This window comes from Rousettus aegyptiacus, unplaced genomic scaffold, assembly GCF_014176215.1.
Source record: "Rousettus aegyptiacus isolate mRouAeg1 unplaced genomic scaffold, mRouAeg1.p scaffold_m13_p_7, whole genome shotgun sequence".
Classification (NCBI taxonomy): Eukaryota; Metazoa; Chordata; class Mammalia; order Chiroptera; family Pteropodidae; genus Rousettus; species Rousettus aegyptiacus.
The window spans coordinates 99,449,163-99,471,204 of record NW_023416310.1 but is presented as its reverse complement, the minus strand read 5'-3'; the positions used below and the strand labels follow the sequence as shown (position 1 = coordinate 99,471,204).

The 22,042-nt window shown below is 44.9% G+C and overlaps 1 protein-coding gene across 3 annotated transcripts in view; it reads right to left on the bottom strand.

Annotated features, from left to right (window-relative positions):
* SPOCK1 (SPARC (osteonectin), cwcv and kazal like domains proteoglycan 1) overlaps positions 1-22,042 on the bottom strand; it is a 451,375-nt gene that overhangs the window by 108,892 nt on the left and 320,441 nt on the right. For all 3 annotated transcript variants that reach the window (XM_036225148.1, XM_036225146.1, XM_036225147.1), the window contains one exon: positions 12,200-12,326. In XM_036225148.1, coding sequence (XP_036081041.1) covers positions 12,200-12,326 — 127 coding nt within the window. The remainder of the gene's footprint in view (positions 1-12,199; positions 12,327-22,042) is intronic.

The window sequence follows — 22,042 nt, the reverse complement described above, 5'->3', positions numbered from 1 at the left end:
TGACCGTATCAGTTATATCATTAGGGGCTGAAAAATGGCGATTTTCTAATTCCATTATTACTTCGGCATTTTATTAGCTATACTCCTGTAAAGAATTTTCTCTGTTAAATAGAGCTTTAGGGTTACCCTGAAATATGGTTTAGACAGAAATAATATGTGTTTAATTACTTGTTTTTAATTGCAAAATTTAAAATAAGGAGCTAGAGCCCTGGTTTCTTTCCCATGAGTGTTTCCTTCATTAAAATGTGCTGTTAATGATTATATTTCTCACTTCCGGAAGTTTCACGTTGATTTGGCATTTTTGACAGTATATCATTCACTGCTTAGAATTTAAACTGTCCTTTTTAGAAACATTTTGAATATTTGAACTGATTTTATATTTTGTACCTGAAAAATTCATCTCTCAAGTTCTTGGGGGTCTAATTCCACTGTTTATTGTCTGTGCTGCCTCTTGCTCATGGTGGCTTATTTTCTTCTACGCTTTAAGGAATAATGAGTCATTCTTGGCAGGGTTTTGAGGGAAATCTGTGAAGCCTGAGCTCACGGTCTAGTCCTCCAAAGAGGATTTACACTTGCTTCTTCCAGGAAACCCAGTGCATCCCCCACCCAGAAACACTTTAAGTGAATTAAGCAGCTTCAGGTTTCCTGTGCCACACAAAGAATATAAATTGGAACCAGATACCCAGGTTGCCATTCATGCAGTATGCTATAGGACGGCTTTACAGCCACTACCTGCTCTGATTGATTTATGCCTGTGTCCTATATAGGTCATTAAATAGGTTGTATATCACCTTGTCCTTTATGAAAAACTGCAGGCTCTCTGTTAAAAAGTTCTGTAGGAGACCTCTTCTCTCTCTGACCAGAGTCCAGGCTGAAATTGACAAGTATTATTCTTGTCTCCCTTTACCAACTGGCAAATTAAAAAATAAAATAAAATAAAATCAAGCCCACTCTTTAACTCAGGGTGAACACCCTGAAAATTTTAGATTTAGGTACAGAGTCTCTGAACCCATTGCCCACCTCGTAAGGATTTAAGACATTGTCTCCAGTCTGCAGGCAGCTGTTTACCCTAAAGCCTGTTGTGTAGATCAGCTAAGCCTCCACCTCTCCAACCCCTAGGGCCATGGTCAGAATCCACCCTGGTTTTCCTTCTCCCCAGCGAACTCCCTTACATCTTGCAAGCTCAGCTACTTAAAAAGGATGTTTATTACATCTAGGAGTTTTGTATCATAGAGTTTTGTATCATAGAGTGTATGGTTGGATATACACTCTTACCTACAGATAGTTCCAACATGGCACAATAAATGCTCCAGCAGAATTATACGCCTGGTGTATTAAAGCGCAGAGGAAAGAAATGGCCTAACTTAGCACAAAGAACTCATGGAGGCTTCGTTGAGGAGATGATGCTTTGACTGAACCTTAAAGTTGAAATCCCAGGAATACAGTTATTCCTTTTTTGATAGAGGTAGATGTAGGGAAGGGAGGCTCAATCCATTGTACTGTGTCATGTGCATTAAAATGCAAAAAAATAAAATAAAAATACAAATAAAAATCACCCATCCTCTCTACTCTACCCCTATCTGTTCTTTGTTAGGTGCCAGGGAATTGGGTTCTGTGTCGGTGTGCTATAGAGAGGGTCTATGTGGCTGGTCTAGAGAGCTTCCGGCAGGAAGCAGTGGAAGACGACACGGGAGATGTAGCAGATCTCGTCCAGAACTGCTTTTGGGGCATCTCATCCCACTTCCTAACATCATCTTTTGGCCTCGCTGCTAGGAGAGGACAAAGCAGATGATCTCTTCGGATCAGTCTGGTCAGTCCTCAGGTTCCTACAGCACCTGGTCTCTGGTCTGGCTGCCATCATGCAGCCTATTTTGGAGGATGTTTTGATTTCAAAGCAGTCTTCAGTGTCTTTGGATAAGAACTTGGGGAAAATTGTACTTTCGGACACGTGGTCTTCCATGCTGCTGAAGGTCTGCTCTTTTGAGCACCTCGCTGGACAGAACCCAGCATCTCAGGAAGGCCACCCTTGGCCAAAGGATGAGGCATTTCTAGTCCATGTAAAGATTCCAAAGTATGTCATTTGTTTTATACAGGGAAAAAACCAACAACTTGTCCTAGTAAAAGTCACAGCATCATTAAAGCCATTGCTCTCGACATGCAGTTCTGGTGTCAATTCATGGTCACTTCCCACCCAGCTAATATTCTCTCATTCCCTCATGTGACATACAGGTCCCAGTCTAAGGCTTAGAAAATATCAGCTTCCATGAGCAGGAGCCGTTATCTGGTGCTGACAAGTTCTCCTGGAACATGTCGTGAAGAACTCTGTATTCTTTTGAGCCATATGCCAAGAGGGAATATTTTGTTTGTTTCTTTTAAAGAAAAACAAAAGCAACATGATCATGAACTTAATTAAAGTTGTTTGTAATGATTTAATTAGATTTTTAGCACTGCGCATATTCGTTCTGGCCAGGGACCTCTCTGTCTTCTACAGGATTGGTTGACAGAGATCTCATGTGCTTTCCAATTTTACCTAATCTTTAATTTCATCTCCTGATGAGGCAAGGATGAACATAATTGTGTTCAGGTAATTGCTTTATCAAATGGTTTAATTGCGCATTCAACAGAACTGACAACAAGAAGGTTATTCTTCCTAATGTGTTTTTAACAAAAGCGCTAACTAATTTCATGGCATTCTACTCAGGGTATTTGAGAAAAAGAAATGAAAACCTATTCTTCAAATCTTGGTTAAATGCATGTTTGCATATAGAACATAGAAATAAGTGGTAAAATAATTAGTTGAATTGCTTTCTTCTGCTCTCCCTTCATTACTAATCTGCATGTTGAAGTAGTCTGTGTCAATTCTGTGGATGCATTTTCACCATAGATGGTGTTTGAACATCTGTGCCTTCTGAAAATGTCACCATTTTGCCTGAATATAACCATTTTGCCTGAAAGTTTATCCTCAGGAGCCAAAAAGACTGTGTTATCTTGGCGTGTTCCAAGAAGAAATAAATGCATAATAAAACTGGAGGACAGATGCGCCCCACGATCAGAAAGGAAGGATTACAATATTAGCCCAAATGGCTAAAAAAAAATCTGAATTAAAATGTCAAATCTACTTTATTTCAGATGAGCTCTCTTTAACTAGATAACTAATATGTCTGCTATAGACTTGTCTTATATGCCCCTCTAGGCCTGTCCTCCTAAGAAACAGCATGCCTTGATTCTTACAGTCTTAAGCGAGTGTCATTTACCCGAAATCTTTAATGAAGTTAATATAGTTGATATTTTAGAAGGGGATTATGTATTACGCCACTTTTTAAATTTTACTCAGTCCAATAAATACTCTTATTCTGGTAAAAAATACTAGCCTTGATCATAGTGAAGGGTAAAGGTCAAGAGGGGTCACGGGACCATAGTCTTTCATTAAAGGATGAATACGTGATTCAAAAAGAGCCGATTGGAATCCATCCCTGGGATTGAAACACTGACACTGGCAAACATCTTTGGAGTTTTCAGGCCAGGAGTAAATGAATCTGGGGTTGTCAAAGTTCATATTCTCTGCCGAGGGGAGAAAGCCTCCCTGCAGAATAAAGACAAGACTCAGAGAAAGAACGAGATTAGAGACGGAAGGAAAGGAGTGCTGTCGGCCTCGAATTTCTCCTCCTTTCTCTGAGGACTGCTTCCCCCAGTGTGCTTCCTAGCCCTGGACATCTTCATTTTTGGATTAAGCTACATTTGCGTTGCTTTTGTCACTTGAAATTAAAAGTATCCTGATGATACAGCAGGCATGTTACATTACTTTTCAGAAGGCTTTTCACACATGGAAGTCAAGTCTGCGACTCTAGAGCAAGACAGACCCAAGTTCAAAGAGCCGTTCTGCGACATATAACTGTGTTAACCTTGGAAAAGTTTTATAGCTTCGGTTTTCTTATCTTTATTAAGGACTAATAATAGTATCTACTTCACGGATTTGTTGTGAGGATTATATGCAATAACAGAGGAGATAAAATGCTCTGGCACTTAGCACAATATCATATTACTTATTACGTGTTCAGTAACTAAGTACTGTTATTTTGTTGTTGTTATCATCATTTAAAATGTTACTATGGTAGGGACTGCTAGATAACTCCAATATCTACTCTATCCTAACTTTAATAACTCTCAAATTTAACTGGGCACATGGGTTCTCAGAATAAAAACTACATTTCCCAGCCTCCCTTGCAGTTTGGCATAGCCTTGTTTGATTAAGTTGTGGTCAATAAGATATGAGCAAAAGTGACACTGGTAACTTCCGGATTGTGCCTCTTTTCTTTCCAACTTCCTACCAGCTAGAGAACAGCTGTCATCTCAGACCCAGATGCAGAAGCTCAGTAATTCCAATTGCTGAGAACGACAGGACAATAAGCTAAAAGGATCCTGGTCATCGACAGTCTGGAGGCAGCATATCAGCCCCGGGCTGCTTATCTCTGGAATATTTACATGAGAGAGAATTAAAACGTTATCCTATTTAAGCCTCTGTTTAATTTGGGTTTTTGTTACAGCAAACAGAACCTCTATCCTAACTAATACATAATTAATATTTTAAATATTAGTCATACTCATTCCTTCCAAAAACTCTGTGAAGGAGAAAAGAGGATGATAATGAAACTAAGATAAGAACTCCGTTTAAACTAATAGTTGATGGTTTTCATACTATGAATACAAGTTCTCATTATCAAATGATATTTGGTTACTCCAGACTGAGGGAAGGAGGCTGATAATGAACGACGCATCAGGAGAAAAAGCAAGGTTGGGGCATCTGCCATGGGAGATTTGTCCCTGAATCTCTATTTAATGTACAATACATTGTTAAGAGTTGGTTAGATGCCACCGAATATTTACCCAAAGTCATAACACCCCTTTTGTGAGCTTTTTCTAAGCAACAGGAAGTCACGATAATAAAATCTACTACCCGACTCCTTCACCCACGTGGTCCATGGGCATGGGACTCCATTCTCCCCCTACTACCTGAGGGCACACAGGGGTGCGGCCGGGGACTTCCCGAATTGCTGCTATTTCTATTAATCTAATCTTGGTGCCATCAATGCATTGCTACTGCCACTGTGCTCCAGTCTCCTATGCACAAAATGTGCCGACACAAGTCTTCCACCTTCGGTTTCCAATCATTTTATTTTCCACTGAGTCATCCATGAGCCATTTGCAAGCGAAGACAATTCTCAACTAGCAGGTTCTACGGAGGTAGGGTTATCTTCGAATATCCCTAACAATATTGACAGCCTCAGCTCTGCCAAAAAGCAGAGTAGCCACACAAAAACCTCTCAGGACTGTCATGGTCACAGGGCTATATAGAAAGGCTGGGGTGCGGGGAGACAGAGAAGACATGCTGAGCTTGAAGCTGTTTGAGAAGTCTAAAAAATCCATCCCCTGGATTCGCTGTAACCATTAAAACAGCCTTTTGTGGGAAATGCCGGCCAACAGAGACTCCATTTGCCAAGAACTTCAAATATGACCTTTACTTGGTAGCAATTGTTGGAAACTATTAAGATGACTCTGAAAACAATATAATCTGCAGCGACAATATGCTGAAAGAATGCCGACCCCGTAGAGCTCCCCGCCCCGCATGAGCACACACACAGAAGAGAAGCTTCTCCACAGCAGCTCCGAGCTGCCTCTCTCTTCTGCATCTACACATAAACGAGCCATTTGCTAGTTGTTTAACAGCGATTAAGGAAGTAAACGTGGCGGGGAGGAGGAAGCCCAGATTCATATTTGCTTGCTTGTTTTCTAATTACCAATGGCCAGGCCAATGCCAGAAAACAGGGCTGGTCCTTGAGGGTTCCTAGTGGTACCCCAAGAATCCCTCCCCTCAGAGATCAGGCTAGACACTGGGGCCTCTGGATGGGAAATGACCAGTACTAGCTCTGACATCCGAGCTTTGGTCAGGGGATCCAGATGGAAAGAAGTCAATGAAGTCCTATTGAAAGAGGCCTGGCAATGAGAGAGACCTGGCAGGGCCGGGACCTAGAAAGTGGGGACCTCCTCCCCTGATCTCTTCTGAGCTTCCGGGACCCCAGCTCCACTCCAGATCCACTCACACTCTCCAGAACAGCTCTCCCTTCCAGAGAGAGAAAGCTGGGATTGCCCACCTGAAGCCCGGGCTGGCCAGATTCTAGTCAGCAGCAGCCATGCTTCTCTTCCTACAGACAAAATTAGAAGTTGGCAGCCAGGACCCCGTAAGCTTTCAGCTTTCTGTGTGGGTGACAGGAGAGAAAGGAAAGGCGTTCACAGATGATGGGGTCCCAGCCAGTCCAGGCTGAGGCCATGAAGCTGTTGGCAGGAGGATTTGCAAGTCCCACCAGGACTAGGACAGTGACGAAGTCCTTCTGCTGAGCTCAGAGCTAAAATAACTTTCTATATTTAAAATGAAGTCACCAAGACCAGCTATGTTTTCCTGAATGCCTCTTTAGACTGGTTTCAATCTATCTGTGTAACCACAATACAAATCCAGGTTTGGCTCATGCCAGCGGGCAACTCACAGTCACCCTGCCTCCAGTCCTGTCCCCAACCACTCCTACGCTGCAGGCAGTATAAGCAAATTCCAAAATATAGATCCTTAATAGGATTCTCGAAGCTCTTAGGGTGAAGTCCGACCCCCTCATATGGTTTTCGACGTCCTGCAAAAAAGGCCACTGATTACTTTTCTAGCCTCGTTTCTGCAGCTAGTCGACCCCCTGTCCCCAATTCGCATGTGACTCAGCCACAGTGACACTATCACTGGTTCCTTCAAGGGGCTGTGCTTTCTTTCACCTCTTCAATCCCCTCTTCCCTCTGATGGATGAGCTGCCCACGCCCTCTGCCCCAACCTGTACTCTAATGGACTCCTTCCAGCCTGAAGGTCTCAACTGAACCATCACTTCCTCCAAGAAGACCGTTCACGCCTCCACGCAAGTTGAGGTGGCCCTGCTCTGTGTCCTGCGGCACCCCAAATATCCTTTATTTCAACACTTATTCAAATGAAAAGAGATTGCTTTTCGATGTGTCCACCTCCCTTGCAAGTTCCGTGAAAATGCGGCTTTGTCTACTTTGTTCTTTGTCATATCCCCTGTATTTTGCACAAAGCATGTTCCCTGGCTAGGAGAATGTGATGTCAAGGGCAGTTAAATGACCAGGGTGATCCTTAGTGCCTTGAAGCCGCACCAAGAGGCAGGAGCTATGTCACACTCCCAAGCCAGCTGTAGTATTGGCCTTCCCTTTCTCTATTCCCAATTTAGGTTCGCTCCCCCTCATCTTTTATGGGTTATACTTTATAAAGTCTTAATAAACATTTATCGCGACATAATATTATATACTCCTTCATCGCAAGACTGTGCGGTCTTGGCCGCTTTATCTCTGATCCTGGAGGAGCCACAGAGCTCTGAGTAGTGTCCCTGGTGCCAGGCCACCAGCAGAACCCTGCTACAGACAGAGGACCCTAAATGTATCCCCCCAGTTCTAGGAGCCTCTGACTGTCCAGGCCCAGAAACAGGAGGAAAGCTTGTTTGATGTGACCCTAGCACAAACACCCTGCATCAAGGACAGAGCTGATGCTTAGGCTCCCTACTCCTCTCACTCCTGATACTACCCTTCCCCCACCCCACCCCACTCCATTCCCGCCGTGGCCCTCCGCTCTGTCCTGCAAAGGTAAACACTTCCCCTGGAAAGCTGTGATTATCTACCACAGGGTGTCGATTTCTTGAATGATGCCAAGACTGGGGCTACAATATACTTTTGCCAACATTAATTTTTGTGAATTTGACTTAGAACATCAAATCACCTCCTGTTACGTATGCATTATGGTCTCACCTGTCTTTTGTTTCCTGACCCCACTGAACTCAAAAGGCCATAACAACTCCAGGGGATAAAAAGTCATTTGTTCATTGACAGTTACCTCGTTCACTCTTATTAACTGACCATCGACTGGGGTCCTCCAACAGCTCTGTCTGTGACACTGAAATGTCATCTTAAACCTCAATAAATAGGTGGTCATCTCCTTAGGGGTAATAATTAAAACACCTCAAAAGTAAACTCAACCGAATTAAAATCTCCTCCTTGGAAGGAAGCCTCACTGATGCCAGGGGCTTCAGAGTTGTTGAGCAGTCAACACGTGCCTTCTGAGTCATATTTGATTCATTTCTTTAGGAAAAAGAAAATGATACCTTTTTAGAAGTTCGTATAAAAAAGAAATTTAGGAAACTAATGCCAAAAACCAACACCAACGGCATTTTCCACGGTAATGCCTCCCGTCTACCACCCCCAACCTGTTGTTTTAACTTCAAACGGAAGTGTGTAATCACAGACATCCAGGCGGGAGAGCATGCGAGTCAAACTCTGCCACTGCCCTTGGCTCTTTGGGTCTCAGTGCACCCTACATGGAAAACAGGGAGGAGGACACTACAGTTTCTGATGAGAAGGCTTTAGGTCTCTTCTTTTGCCCCAGGAAAAGCCAGGGGAACAGGTCAGGGAAATTGAGGGCTCAGTCAGGCTGGTGTAAGAAGTCAAGGACACTAAAGGAACAGCAGGCTGGAGCTGGGGAAGGTCCTAAGAGCTTCCCAGTGGTACTGCAAGTCAGTCCTCTTTCGAATGTTCAGGAGTCATTGCAAAGGACTCTTCCAGATTCTGATCCTGCCTCTTAAATAAGCTGTTTACCAGTATCTGTAAACAGTCAACCTTCTCTAACACAAAAAACCAACTTTCCTGCCCACACTGCAGGGGTGCCTTGACCAGGCAGCATTTCCAGAGACGCTCCCTGGGCAACTGACAGCATTTCAAGCCACGTCTGACAGGATACAATGCTCCTTGTAGCTTGGGGGTCATGGGGAGCTGGCATTTTAAGCTCCTTCTGCAAATGAGAGACAGAGGCAAGCAGGAGGGTTTTTGTTGGGGTTTGATGTGCGACACACACCACTTGCCCAAAACAGCCCTCATCATTCACTGACATTTCATGGCTTGTCTCCAGTCTCAGGCTGGAGGATCAGACAGGGTACTCTGAGCTGGAGGGAATAATTTGAGCAGCACAAACCAGATCTTCACAAAGAGAAAATCATTCCAAGGAGACTCTAACTTTCTGCCAGAGCCCCAGGCTGGGTGTTCAGCTAAGCGACTTGGCCCAGGGTGGGGATGGCTTATTTTTCTCAATCACTAAGCTCTCTCCAACCCATTCAGTCAAATCCCAGATGGGTTACACAGACCAGAATCTTGCTCTTGCCTCTCAGCCTGAGTCCTCGGCGGCCCTTTCTTGTCCATTAGATTATTGAGCACACACTGTACGCTGTGTCTCGTGTCTGGTAAAGGTGGTACCTGACATTGTGCCTGCCTTTAGGATCTCACGTCCTTAAGGCAGACATGGACAAGAAGACACTTACAATAACATATGCCCCACAAGTCTGCCTGGCATTGCCCAGCTCACTAGCCACCTTCCGGCTCTGCCTAAGGCTCTCTTCTCCGATGTTCTCGGCATCCTCCCTGGCCCTCCTTCATCTCATGTACCTCTCCCTCACCATTAGAGCCAAACGGGCATCCTCTCAGTTCTTCGAACTCATCACCCTGCCAGAGAACCTTGGCCCATGCCATGATCTCTATCTGGAACATTCTACCCTCCCACTCTCAGTTTTAAGGACATCTTGGAGAGGGCTCCCCTCACCTTCCCTACAGAGCGGGCCTCCTACTCTACCTCCAGTGCCATGCTCATTTCCTTTTCAACACCAACCAAAATTTGAAATCACATGCTCGCTTGGTGACTTATTTACGTGGGTCTCGCCTACCACCCTGTAACCCCCCATGGTGTCCGTCTTGTTTCCACTGCCGCTCACCTTGTTCTGCGCACAACAAGGGTAAGTGTTCGCTGCACAGCTGCCGAACAAATGAATGAAGTATTTCTCCCTCATAAGTAATTATGGGGTAGAAAGGCGACAGTCTCTAAAGGGCTTTGTTCATTAAGAAAGGGTCTGAGCTTAGTTCCAGCAGCAAGAGGAAAGCTATCCGGGCATTTTAGGAGGGAGAGACACGGGAACAGACTTTTATTACAGAATTATGCCCTCTTTCTGTCACATGGAAAGGGCCTGTGGAGCGGGTGAAAGGGCAGACTGGGGATATAGAGATCTGTTAGGAGGAGCTTATGAAAACTGAAGTCCCTCGCTCATCTGTGTAGTCTGTGGACATCATCCGGGACTTGTTAGAAATGCAGAATCTCAGGCCCGTTGTCAGATCTGCTACATCTGCATTTTAACGGAATCTCCAGGCAACTGCGCATACATCTAGGAACGAGGCTTTAAGTGAAAGGCAAGGATGGCCTGAGCTGCCTTTAGGAGTCAAGGACGGAACTGATTCACCGATGCCTCCTACAAAGCCACTATTCCAGACACATTCAAGCGATTGGAAGCAAGCCCTGTTACTATGAACTTTTTCAAACTGTGATTCCATCACAGGGAGGTCAGGGAGAGGAGGGGAAATGGAGATGCTGAGCAGAGTGGGGCTGGGCTTTTTGCCAGGGTGTAAGGCTGTGGCCTTGGGCAGAGAAGCCACAGCTAACAGGGCAGGCTGGGAGGTAAGGATTACTGACTCTGGCCATGAAGAAAAGCCGACTTTTTTTCAATTTCCACTCTAAGCTTCGCCAGCCCATGCACAGAGCCTGCACATAAGAAGGGCTCGAATGATACTTTTTGAAAGAACAAAGAAACTGATCCAGCAGGAATTATGATATCGAGGTCCTGGGTACAAGCGAGACATACCTTCTGGCTGCCTGCTTTGTTAAATATACTCCCTTTTGCTAGAAAAAGGTGAAAATATGAGCAGATAAAACTCCGTTTTCAGAGAATGAAATATATGACCTGTGCAACACAAAATCAGTAGGAAAGCATGGCAGAGCCTCGCAATAGCCCGAATAAGCCTCTGAGGGCAGCAGGCAGCGAAGGTGCTCCCAGGCCTGCGGAGTCTCCGAGGTGAAAGTGACAATGCGGTGACAGATCACAGAGAACGGAAGCTGTCGGCTGTGTGTGCAGTGGGGCAGGGAAGGAGAGGGGATCCAGCAGGAAGGCCCGTGTTCCCGAGCCCGAGAACCACGTGGCAGTGTGGCCAGAAGTGACATCTCCTACGGCAACTGCGGTTTCCATTACGCAAGTAAACCACAGATGGGAAAACAGGGAGAGAGAGGAAAGTGTTGCCCCCGGGGCTGGAGGAGAGGAGGGGGCCAGAGCCCTGCTCCCTGCCTGCCACCTTGGTCTCCCAGAAAACTCGAGACTCCCACACACCAGCTCCTTCCCGCCCAGCACAGTGCTGGGTTCTAAGGGGGTGCTGATTTCTACTTGTTGAGTACGACAACGGAACAGCAAACTCTGGTCACATCTGTGGTTTCCCTTTCCTTAATTCATTATGCCAGTGAGAAGCGATATACCCAGTGGGCACACACGAATGGACGACTTTAGCCTGAAAAGAGAACTTCAAACTTCCGAGAACTTCGAATGAATTATCACCTCCTTCCTCCTTTCTCCACGCTGATGACTCCTGCCTTCCACGCCTGTAAATCTTATTACTACCGCCCAGACGAAATGCCTCTCTTCTGTGAGACTTTTCCTGTCCTTCCCATGAGGATGAACAGACCCACTTGATCCCTAGTCCGCTCTTCGATGAAGCCCTTTTCCTTTCACAGGCTTGAGTTAAAATGACCTGGCACCATACTTGCGCTCCCATTAGACTGCGAGACCCTGAGGCCCCCCCGTAGGCCCAGGGACCAGTGCAGTGCTAGCAAAGGCAGCCAGAACACGTGCTGACATCCCACACCTTCCTTCGCCACATCGCCGCAAGGCAGCATCCTGGGCGCCCTCACACCTCGCTCCCCATCAGCCGAGCTGTGGGACGCACATCTTTGGGACAGCTTGCTACCTCACCTTCTCCAGGAAGCTCTCCTAGATTAACTTCAAGATCACGTGCCACTCTCAGAATGACTCTCTCCCCTCAGCCCTTGATCACTCCAGGACATGGGAGGTAACAGTTTATCTCACTTGTCTCTTTGGTGAGAGAGTCTGCTCATACGGCAGCTTCTCCAGGGCAAGGCCCAAAGCCCACTGAGATTCACACGGCTGTGCCTGTTCGGGCACTGAGACTTGTCGGAATGAGCAGACATGGAGTACTGTTGATGACAAAGAAGGCAAAGGTGACTGACCTTGGATGTGTAGGTGTGGCCATCGGAGCCGCAGACCATGGCTGACTGTGCCACAGGGCAGGGCTTGCACTTGACCAGATTCGAAGGTCCAACCCAGTGTTTGTGGGCCACATTCCCCTTCTTTTGCCTGCGATGGGAAAAAGAGGAAATAAGTTAACTAAAGCTCCAGTCATCATGGGTCTCTCCCCCAGGTTACCTGGGCAGAGGCCAAATAAACAAAAGGGCTGGTCGAAGAGCCAGCAGCCTCATTCGTTCCGACTCACTGAGAGGGGGCAGGACCATTCCAAAGCCAGGTCCCACGCTCCAGACAGAGCAAGGAGAGCGATGTGGCTGTTAAGAATGTAGTAAAACATCGCTGTTGACGTGAAAAGACATGGTGCATTAAAAAGTGACAAAGGGGTGTGTCTCCATCCACTTACCCAGCCCCCGCCACCCTGTGCAGGGCGTGACATGTCCAGGCGCCCAGAAACAGCACCCGGAGCCTGAGGCTCCTTCCGGGCTGACCAGCAGCCTTCCAAGTGGATGGCGCACGATGACTCAGCAAGCATTTTAGATAGAAACGCATCTCCAGACACAACCAAATGACTTTATCACAGCTGTGGAAAACGATCTCTGGATACATTTTAAAGCAATTTCAGTCCGGCTTCCAATTTGCCATTCGATAGAAGCTCTGAGGTGATGTCACTTTCAACTGCTAAAATAATCAGAATTCTACTCTTTCATTTCAGTTCCAGTTCCTCCCCATTCTAACCTTTGTCATAATGATAAATGGTGCTATTAGGATGGCTTATGTCCACAGAAGAAACCCCGTCCCCATATCGCGAACCACTGAAAGAAAGGCCTGCAGTTACCGCCACCCTTTCTCTTAGTCGAAGTTGCTCTCCTAACAAACCACTGGGAGTGACTCTCATGGCCATGTGGCTGTGCCCCCCAGAAAGGACAAGTTCCTCCAGCCTGCCCATCAATCAGGCAATTACTGAGCCTGTGAATTACTGCACACACAGTCCTGCATGGTGGTTAACGTTTGGGCTCTGCAGTCAGAAAATATAAGTTCAAATCTCAACTCCGCCACTCACTCACGGTGTGATCTTGGCAGGACTGTTAACCCTGTAAGTCTCAGTTTCCTTATCTGTAAAACAGGGGAAACAGAACCTACTTGAAGTGGATGCTATGAGGATTAAATGAGCTGAGGTGTGTAAAGCACTCGGTAGAATGCCTGAAAAATAGGAAGCAATAAAAATAAAAATGGTAGCTGTTGTTATTATTTGCCTCAATAAATGGGGGTATAGAAGATGAAATTACCAATTCCACAGAAACGTAACTTAATTTGAAGGCCTTAAGTTTGGAATGGCATTTAATTCTCCAGAAGAATTCATGGGGCCACAAGAGGGAAAGCTTTTCTACTAGGTGGGGAATGAACATTTAGCTCCACAGGGGTTAGAATTTCTTCTAAGTGAAGAAAAGTGACTGAGGAAGAACACCACCAGCTTGGTTCTGATCCGACCTTCAACCTGCCCCAGTGATTTGGAGTGGCGGGGGGCAGTAAGAAGAGGAAGGTGTGTTTGGGGAACTATCTTTGATGATGGCATCTAGGAAGAAGACCATGCACCCACACGGCGCAATCTTTGGGACCCCTGGAGATCCCAGGCTGGGTGGGCCATAGGGCCTATCTGACCAATAAACCAGGAAGTCCTATATGGGTCCCCTGACATCACCTAATCCAGATTACTCAATTTGCTAACGAGGAAAACTAAAGTCCAAATTGGGGAAAAGCATCTCCCAAAGTCACGAAGATGGTGACTGGCTAAGCCTGGGATGGCTTTCGCATAGCAGTGTGGCCTGGGGCGGGTCTCTCTTCTTTGGCCCATCTCAGTCCCACCTAGACTGCTAGCTTGAAAATTGTCTGCGGTCACCTACATGTTTATCACTGGTACTCTCTACAACGCCTTCCTACCTCCATAGCAGCTACCCGCCTTGTCCTTGCCTCTCTGTCTGGAATATTATTTGCATTTCTAAATCACATGGATATGAGATCTCCTGTTATCCTTTGCCAAACACACTTTACACTTTCAACGTTTGTTCTGGACTACTGACAAAGAAGTGGGGGGTGCTGGGACTCCACGCAGCAGACAAGCAGGCTGTCAGCACGGGGTTAACCTTACAGTGCATGATTCCTTCAGCAGAACACCACACATTTATCATCATTCGCACAGCAGATTGTCTGACGCTGATAATGAATCGGCAAATACAGACAGAAGTTCTGGTGTCTTGCAGCCTCTCTCATGGGTCGTTCTCTAGCGCGCATGCCCATGGCTGAAGCAACTCTTATTTTGAGTTCCCAGGAAAGGGCTATAAAGTCCATAGAGTGGGCAGCTTTGCTGGAGCAGATATAACCATGTGCAGAGACACCCCAGAGGAAAGAAGCCCGAAGGAGCTTAGCTAAAGGCAGAGGAGGGAGAAGTGAACACTGAGCCAACAGCTTGGAGACAAGATGGAACCAGCTATTAATCGCCAGTTAATGAAAGGTCATCCCTGTCTCTGGACCTAAATTTCACTGTTAAATTAAGTTCATTAAGAGGAGGCAAGGAAGTGAGGTTGGTCAGTGCTTACTGGTGGGCCTGGTGCATCATGGACGCTCGATATGTCCCTGTTGGGTACATAGGTGAGTCCCTGTGTGCCAACCACTGCAGTGGTTACATCGCAGTTAATCATAAAACCACAGACTGTCATAACCAGAAAATACATTAAACCTAATCTAGTTCAACAACTTTATTCTATAAATGAGGAATCGGAGACATAGACGAGGAGTGACTTGCAGTTAACTTCATGTATATTTGTCAGATTGAAGTCATTCTGGAAATGAGATTTTAATTTCCCATTTTGGCATCTGTATTTTCATAAATGAAGCCTCTGTCCCAGGCTCTACATGTGCAGAGGAGCAAGCTCCCATACTCAATCTCAGGCGATCCCAGATTATGTCCAGGAAAAAGCGCATTTGATCCCTCTTAGGAGGCCTTGAGGACCAGAAGTACAAAAGCCAAGATATTCTGAATTTTTCCCATTCTAATGACAAGTGTAACTGTTATACGGGGGCAAATCCAGGTGCTCCCTACCTCACTAGGACCCAAGTGGAGGTTATGCCCAAAACTGTGGCCTCTGCCCACAGACCAAGTTATAGACAGTTATGTAAAAGTATATGTAAGCCCAGAAGCATAACTTCCCAGGTTATTTAGGGTATATTTCAATCTCCACAATTCGGTGCAAATCATAAAAAATAACCAACCCAGTAGAGGCAAGGGACTAAGCTTTCTGACTCTAAAATATTTCACTTCTTGAGTCAATGAAGAGTGAAATACGATAAAGGTATCTTGATGGGATTGCTATTCCCAATGTCACAGACATTCATCAACTGGGGTGACACAAGCAATTTAGTCTGGGGAGGCAGGTTCTGCCATCATTTCCATTGGCCACAAAGCCCTAACTCCACCCCAGCATGACTGGCTAGTGCTGGGGGCAGCCATACCTCCTACCCTACTGACAGCACCACACAGAAAATCCCGACCCACAAGCACTCCAAGATGGAGAAAAGAGATCACTGGTATTTCTTATTCTCTTTGGCTCCACTGTATATTTTCAATCTTTCTTTTCTAAGTCTACCGAAATAACCACCATTTGTGGTTTTGAAGCAGAGTGATGATTCTTAAGTACAAATTTGATGATATGACTCCCATGCATAAAACCTCCATCTTCTCCCTACCTCCCAGGGCATAGTCTAAACTCCTAGTTTTGGTGTTAAAGTGACCAAACATAATTTCACAGGGGCACTGCTTGCTACACACACACACACACACACACACACACACACACACACACACTCACTCTCTCACTCTCTCTCTTTCTCTCTCTCTCTCTCCACCCCGCCCCCATCATGTATTTGCTCCAGCCACTTTTGCTGTTTCCCAGAGCCCACCGAGGATATTGGTACCTCTGCGCCATCATTTGAGTTTTCCTTCCATCTGACACATTTTCATTCCCATCCACATTTCCCCCCTTTATCCTCCATTCCTCTCTGCCTCAAATATCCCCTCCCTCAAGAAGTCCCCGGGACCCCTCCACAGGCAGGCAGGCTGCACTCCCATACCACGTGGTCCTGTGTCCTGACCAGGCTCCCCGTCTAGTCTCCAAGCAAGCACCTTGATTTGACTTGACCAAGTTTCAAAAGGCTACTATTATCCCATTGGGACATGGGTATATCCAGGCTAAAATCTTTGGAGCACATTCTGGACACCTTTCCTCTCCTGTCCTTATCACTCCCTCATCTCTCAGTCCTATTGATTCTCTCTTCGGCTAGCCATATCAGCCACTTACACGTCTCCTACATGTGCCATACAAATTCAAGTCTGTATGACTTGGCAGACGATTTCTATCTGCAGAGCAAATGTCTGTCCCTTGTTCAAGCTTCAAATCAATTGCCTTCCATGAAGTCTTTCCTGACTCTGTGAGCCCTACCACAAGTAGATTTAACCATGACATTATTTGTTTTACGTTGTACCTTCTTCGGACCTGACTGTGACATTCACTACAGCATAAAGTAGTTCTTTTTATGTCTTTCTTCCTCAATATTCTCACAGATAGGAACTGGGTCTTAATTATTTTTGTGCTCATGGTACTTGGAAACAAGATTGACCCTCGGGACACATGGGTTTGCTCAGTGAAATAATTTATTCATTTGGACCTTTAGAACTTTCTCCTTTTATTTCTGGAAATTATTAGCATTAACTAGAAGGGGGAAATGGCATATTATTTTAAACAACAAGAATTCAACAAGCTCCTGTTCCCAGAAATCTTAATTCAAACTTAAAAAAAAAAAAAAAAGATTTTTTTTAGCAAAACTTTCTAAAGACAACTGAGAAATGGATAGAGAGAGCTCTCCCGTGCATCTGAGGGCTGAAGGATCCCCACACTCTGCAAGTCAGACTGCCTGCAAAGCTGGACGAGAATCTCTGATGCAGTGGTTCGAACTGCCAACAGGTAGTACTCTTTAGGATTTGGGATTGAGAAGTCAGAATTCCCAGAAATTCTCAGGAATTGCCAAAATGATAAGTTTTTCTGCATTCTTCACAATGTTTTATTTATGTTTTCTTTTTTAGCAAATAGAAAATATTAAGTTTAGTAAATATTTATAAAGAAACATAGCCTACAGTGAAAAGTCAAACATTGGAAATTATTGGCAAATCTTACTGGATAGCACTCAAATCATGTAACATTTGGATTTTCTACCAAGTTAACATCACTGCACAGAATCACATGTTGATATTGTCAACTTAAAGACTTAACTTCGGTCTAAGACTGTTTTCTGGAACACCGCACAGAGGATTTTTAAAAATATACTATGCAAATAAATGTATTAATATTCATTTCATTTACAAGAGCAACTCACCAGTGGCAGCAGACTGAACTGCACACACACTCTTAGAAGGTGACAGCAGGTACAGGCAAGACTGACCAGACCGTGACCGCTCTGCCCAAGGTGTTCCTGTCCTAATTCCTAGACAGGTCAATATTAACCTTCAACTGCACACATCAATGTTTCCTGCTCTTGCTCGCCGCGAGGTCCTCCTCAAGCAGATCTCCCTCCCCTAACCCACCAAAGCAAGTCCCAGATCTTCCCTAGCTGACACTGAGAGAGTCTTTGATGACATCAGTTGTGACTCAGTATTTCACCTGACCACGAGCAGAGTAGGGCCGCAGTCAGAACCCACAGGAAAACAATGGCAGGACAGAGATGTCCAGAGTGCTTTTTTCAGCAATAAATACATATGCAGATGTGGCTTTCCTCCCACAGGATGAAATTTAACATTCTGTGTCAAAAATATTTTAATGATACTGTGGGGGTGGGGACTGCTAAGAGTATATATAGAATTGTTAACTCATTTTCTCTCAGTTATTGAACAGGGGCCTTTCATTTTATTTAATGCATTCTAACAGGTTTGCATAACTTTAGCTAGAATCGGTTTACTCGGCATATGCACAGCTGGTGAAAGAGTAAAACAATTCCAGATAATAATAGCAGCAGCACTCCGATTGTCTTGTGTGACCAGTAGATGCCAGTCTAAGTGCCCTAAACACATCTCCCTGATTCCTCACACACAATGACCCTCTGATGGTAGATGCTATTATCACTCCCATTTATAGGAGGAAAAAATTAAGGCTTATATAACCAATCACAGTCCCAGCACCTTCTTTTCTGTCCTGCCTTTGTTCTCCCACCTGATCTCTAAGTCTCTAAGGCAGACCTGTCAGCACAGAGGCATGGAGAACACACCCAAGAAGAACCCTTTCCAATATTCACAGTGTTTATCTGCTGGCAGCCAGCATTATATGCATTTTATTTTCCTGTTAATATCAAACTGCCCATTCAAAAACGAGATTGAATTTGCTTGGAAAATCAGAAGTAATTGCTTCTAAAACAAGGATAGAAGATACTCAGCTAGTTCACATGTGGCTCTTTTGAACCAGAGACAAAATAATGAATGTTAATTGAAATGAAAAACATGTTAACCATTGGGATAATCTGTCATGTAAAGCGATGCTGTAATTCCTCTGTTGTTAGGGTTATTTGAGTCATTATACTAAGTCATAAAATTACACAGGAAGACCATAATGTCCTCTGTCATTTACAAAAGCTGCTTTGATGAGATAGACAGGCTCCCACGTGAGACATTCTCCATACGGGTATCTATAGCCTCATGACTCTCCTTCCTTTTTAAATGAAGAAGGTCCCAGACACAAGATTCTGTCCAGAGTCCAATGTTCCTAATAAACAGACATTTATGAGAAAAGTGTAAAAAGAGGACTTATTCCCCCTGCAGTGCCTAGGAGTGTCTTAAGTGCTTTGGGGTACTCAGATGGTGTATGGCATACTCTCTTGAGAAGATTGAAATTTAAAAGGGCAATAATAATAATAATAACAACAACAACAACAACAACAACAGCAGCAGCAGCTAAACTTTTATTGAGGACTTAACTATGCTGCTGCTACTAATCTGTTACGACCACCAACAATAACGACCATGTTTTGAAGCCTGCTCCAGGCACAGTTTTAAGCCCTTTACACTAATCGTCTCATTTTTTCATCCCAACAGCCCCAAGAGGGAGAAAAGTGATGACGGAACATGGGCAGCTGTGCTGGGGAGTAAGTCGGGGAGACCTCATGAGCAGAGCAGACCCGTGGGGGATGGGAGGGTCTACATCCACGAGGTGGGCTTCCAGTCATCATATCGGAGCACCCATCGATCCACTGATCCAAGCTGGCATATCGACCACAGGAAAGCCAGCACCTTTGTGTGGCTTCGCCCTACCTGACTTGGCCCAGGTAAAGACGGTGAGGTTCATGATGCATTCCAGGTCCAGGCTTAAACATATCGGAAGGGACAAGAAGGCCCCAGAATAAGCAGGGAATCATCAGACACACTTCTAAACCACTGCCAAGCCAGGTTTCTAAAGCAACTTCAAACTCATAGGAAAAGTACATATTCTTAAAGTTTTCGAGCAGAACCAGGGCCACCAAAAAGGTATGTGTCTGATATAGATCCAATTCCAAAAGCATGAACCTCTCTCCAGGTGTATGTGAACAGCACCCTCTGGACTATGGTCATTTCAACTTGAGCTTCCGTGACTGCCTTTTACCTAAGCTGTATAATGCAGGGAAAGCACCTACTTTTCACCGATGAGAAGATTCAAGAGCTAGAGGAGAGATTCCAGAATTACTGCATGTGCCTGTGTCAACGAACTGAAAATGATTAAGGTGGCACACATCTAAGGCGGAAGGCACCCTCCGTGAGGCAGGACCAAGGCTGTGAGAAAGGGAACCTCTGCTCGGTCACTGTGTGTGTCTCCGCCATGCGACTGTCTCACAGCCATGTACTGCTGATTTAATTTATTCAAAAGCTAAAAGAGAAATGTATTTTCGGAATTTTGAAAGAGATGCATCTTGCCTAAACCACACCTGTCTGCCAGTCCCCCACTTCTCCAGTAGTATTTAAAGAAGACAGAGTGGTTGGAATAAAAGAAAGGCCTCCCAGGTGCAGGTAGGAGGGCTGAAAAGGAAGAGCTCTCTGACCAGTCCTTAGGATTTTCAGTGAAGTCCAAAGAGTCAGGTGAACCAATGTGAACCAAATTTCCACATGGCTATAGTTTGAGTATCTGTTTAAACAAAGCTACCAAAACTGAAGGTATAAATAATCCGATTATGATTAGGATGCTAGAGATAATCTTTACTTTTTCAACAAACACTTATTAAGCACCTACTATATGCCAGAATTTGGGCAAAGAGAATGTTAGTGGTGTATTTAATGGACTTACTGTAACATACATTGCATATAGTGGTTACTGTTCAACATAACCATCACATCACTCTGAATGATTGAATCTGGTCAGGGTAGGTGCTGCCTGAACTGTTTTGTTCTCATTGATATCTTGAGACACTAGAGATTCTCACAGACTGCTCACATATGCAAGAAAATCCCTACAGAATATGAAGTTGACTGCTAATTTCAGGACTCACCCAAACCGTTCCACATCTGAGAGTGCCCAAGCAATCCGTGTGGCCAATGGGCAAAGGACAAGAAGAAAAGGAACCTGCTGGATCACAAACCCAGATCTCTGGTAACACACACATTTCTGACCATTACTTGAATCCAGGTTTCCTTCCACTTGAAATGAAATATATATGTCCAGGGATCCCAGTCAAACCTACTTCCGGGCTAAACTCACAATGCCCTCAGTGTTCCCTGACCAGATCATGAAGATTAGCAGGCTGATGTGATTATGCAAATTCCACTAACTGGTTGGAGACTGCTTCTGCAGTCACCTTCCATTACGAGAGTGACAGAGCACAGCTGAAAGCACCACGGGACTCTGTGAGGCAGACAATAGGGTTTTAATTCAAAGTTCTGCTTGTTTAATGAGCATGACCACTGGGGCCTACACACAAAAACAGTTTGCACACGTGCACACACACATACGCACACCTCAACTGGAATTCTGCTTTGTTAAGGAAAAGTGCCAAGCCAGCAGTGTAATAGCGAGCTATTAGGGAAATGTAAGTAAACAGTTGAGCTTTCTTTATTCCCTTAGGATAATGGATAGCCGTGCACTCTGCTTTAAAAATCCATTTCTTCCTAAAAGGAGCAGAAAAGACACTGTTACTATTATCCGTTGACCTTCAGCACCCCTATTTGATTACTCATTTAATCTTTGTCTGCTGGCCCAAGAAAGGAAAGTCCCTTTCTAGCCTCAAGAGCTTAGAGGAAATCTTTAGCAATGGACGTGCTAATTGGAAAAAAAAAATTATATGATAAGCAAGCAAGCTCAAGACCAAGAATTTCATCTGGCCTCCCTTCCTGAGCATCCACAATCCTGCCTCTTCACAGGAGGGGCCAGGACTGAGGGTTTTGCTAACACAGCTTCCAGCTAAATGTGTGTAAGCTCAGGTGCACACACAAGGGTGAGTGCTAACACGTGCATTTCCACCAAGGCTCTGCTGCTACAATCACAGAAAACATGTGCTTGCATTCATGGGGTGCAATTATTATGGGATGGGTGTATGAGAGAAAAAATACTCATAGTTGTTTTCTAGTCACCAGCAGCAAAGCATTGCATTCTGACAGGGCTGCACATGATCTATCTTAGGAAAAACAAGTTAGCAAAATGAAGAAGTGGGTAGACAGCATCGGGGACACTGCTTTTGACGATACAGGCCAAGACACAGGCAGGGAGCTGATAGAAATATGGCTTTCAAGGAGATCCAGCTGAACGCCACAAACCCTCGACACTGGGCCA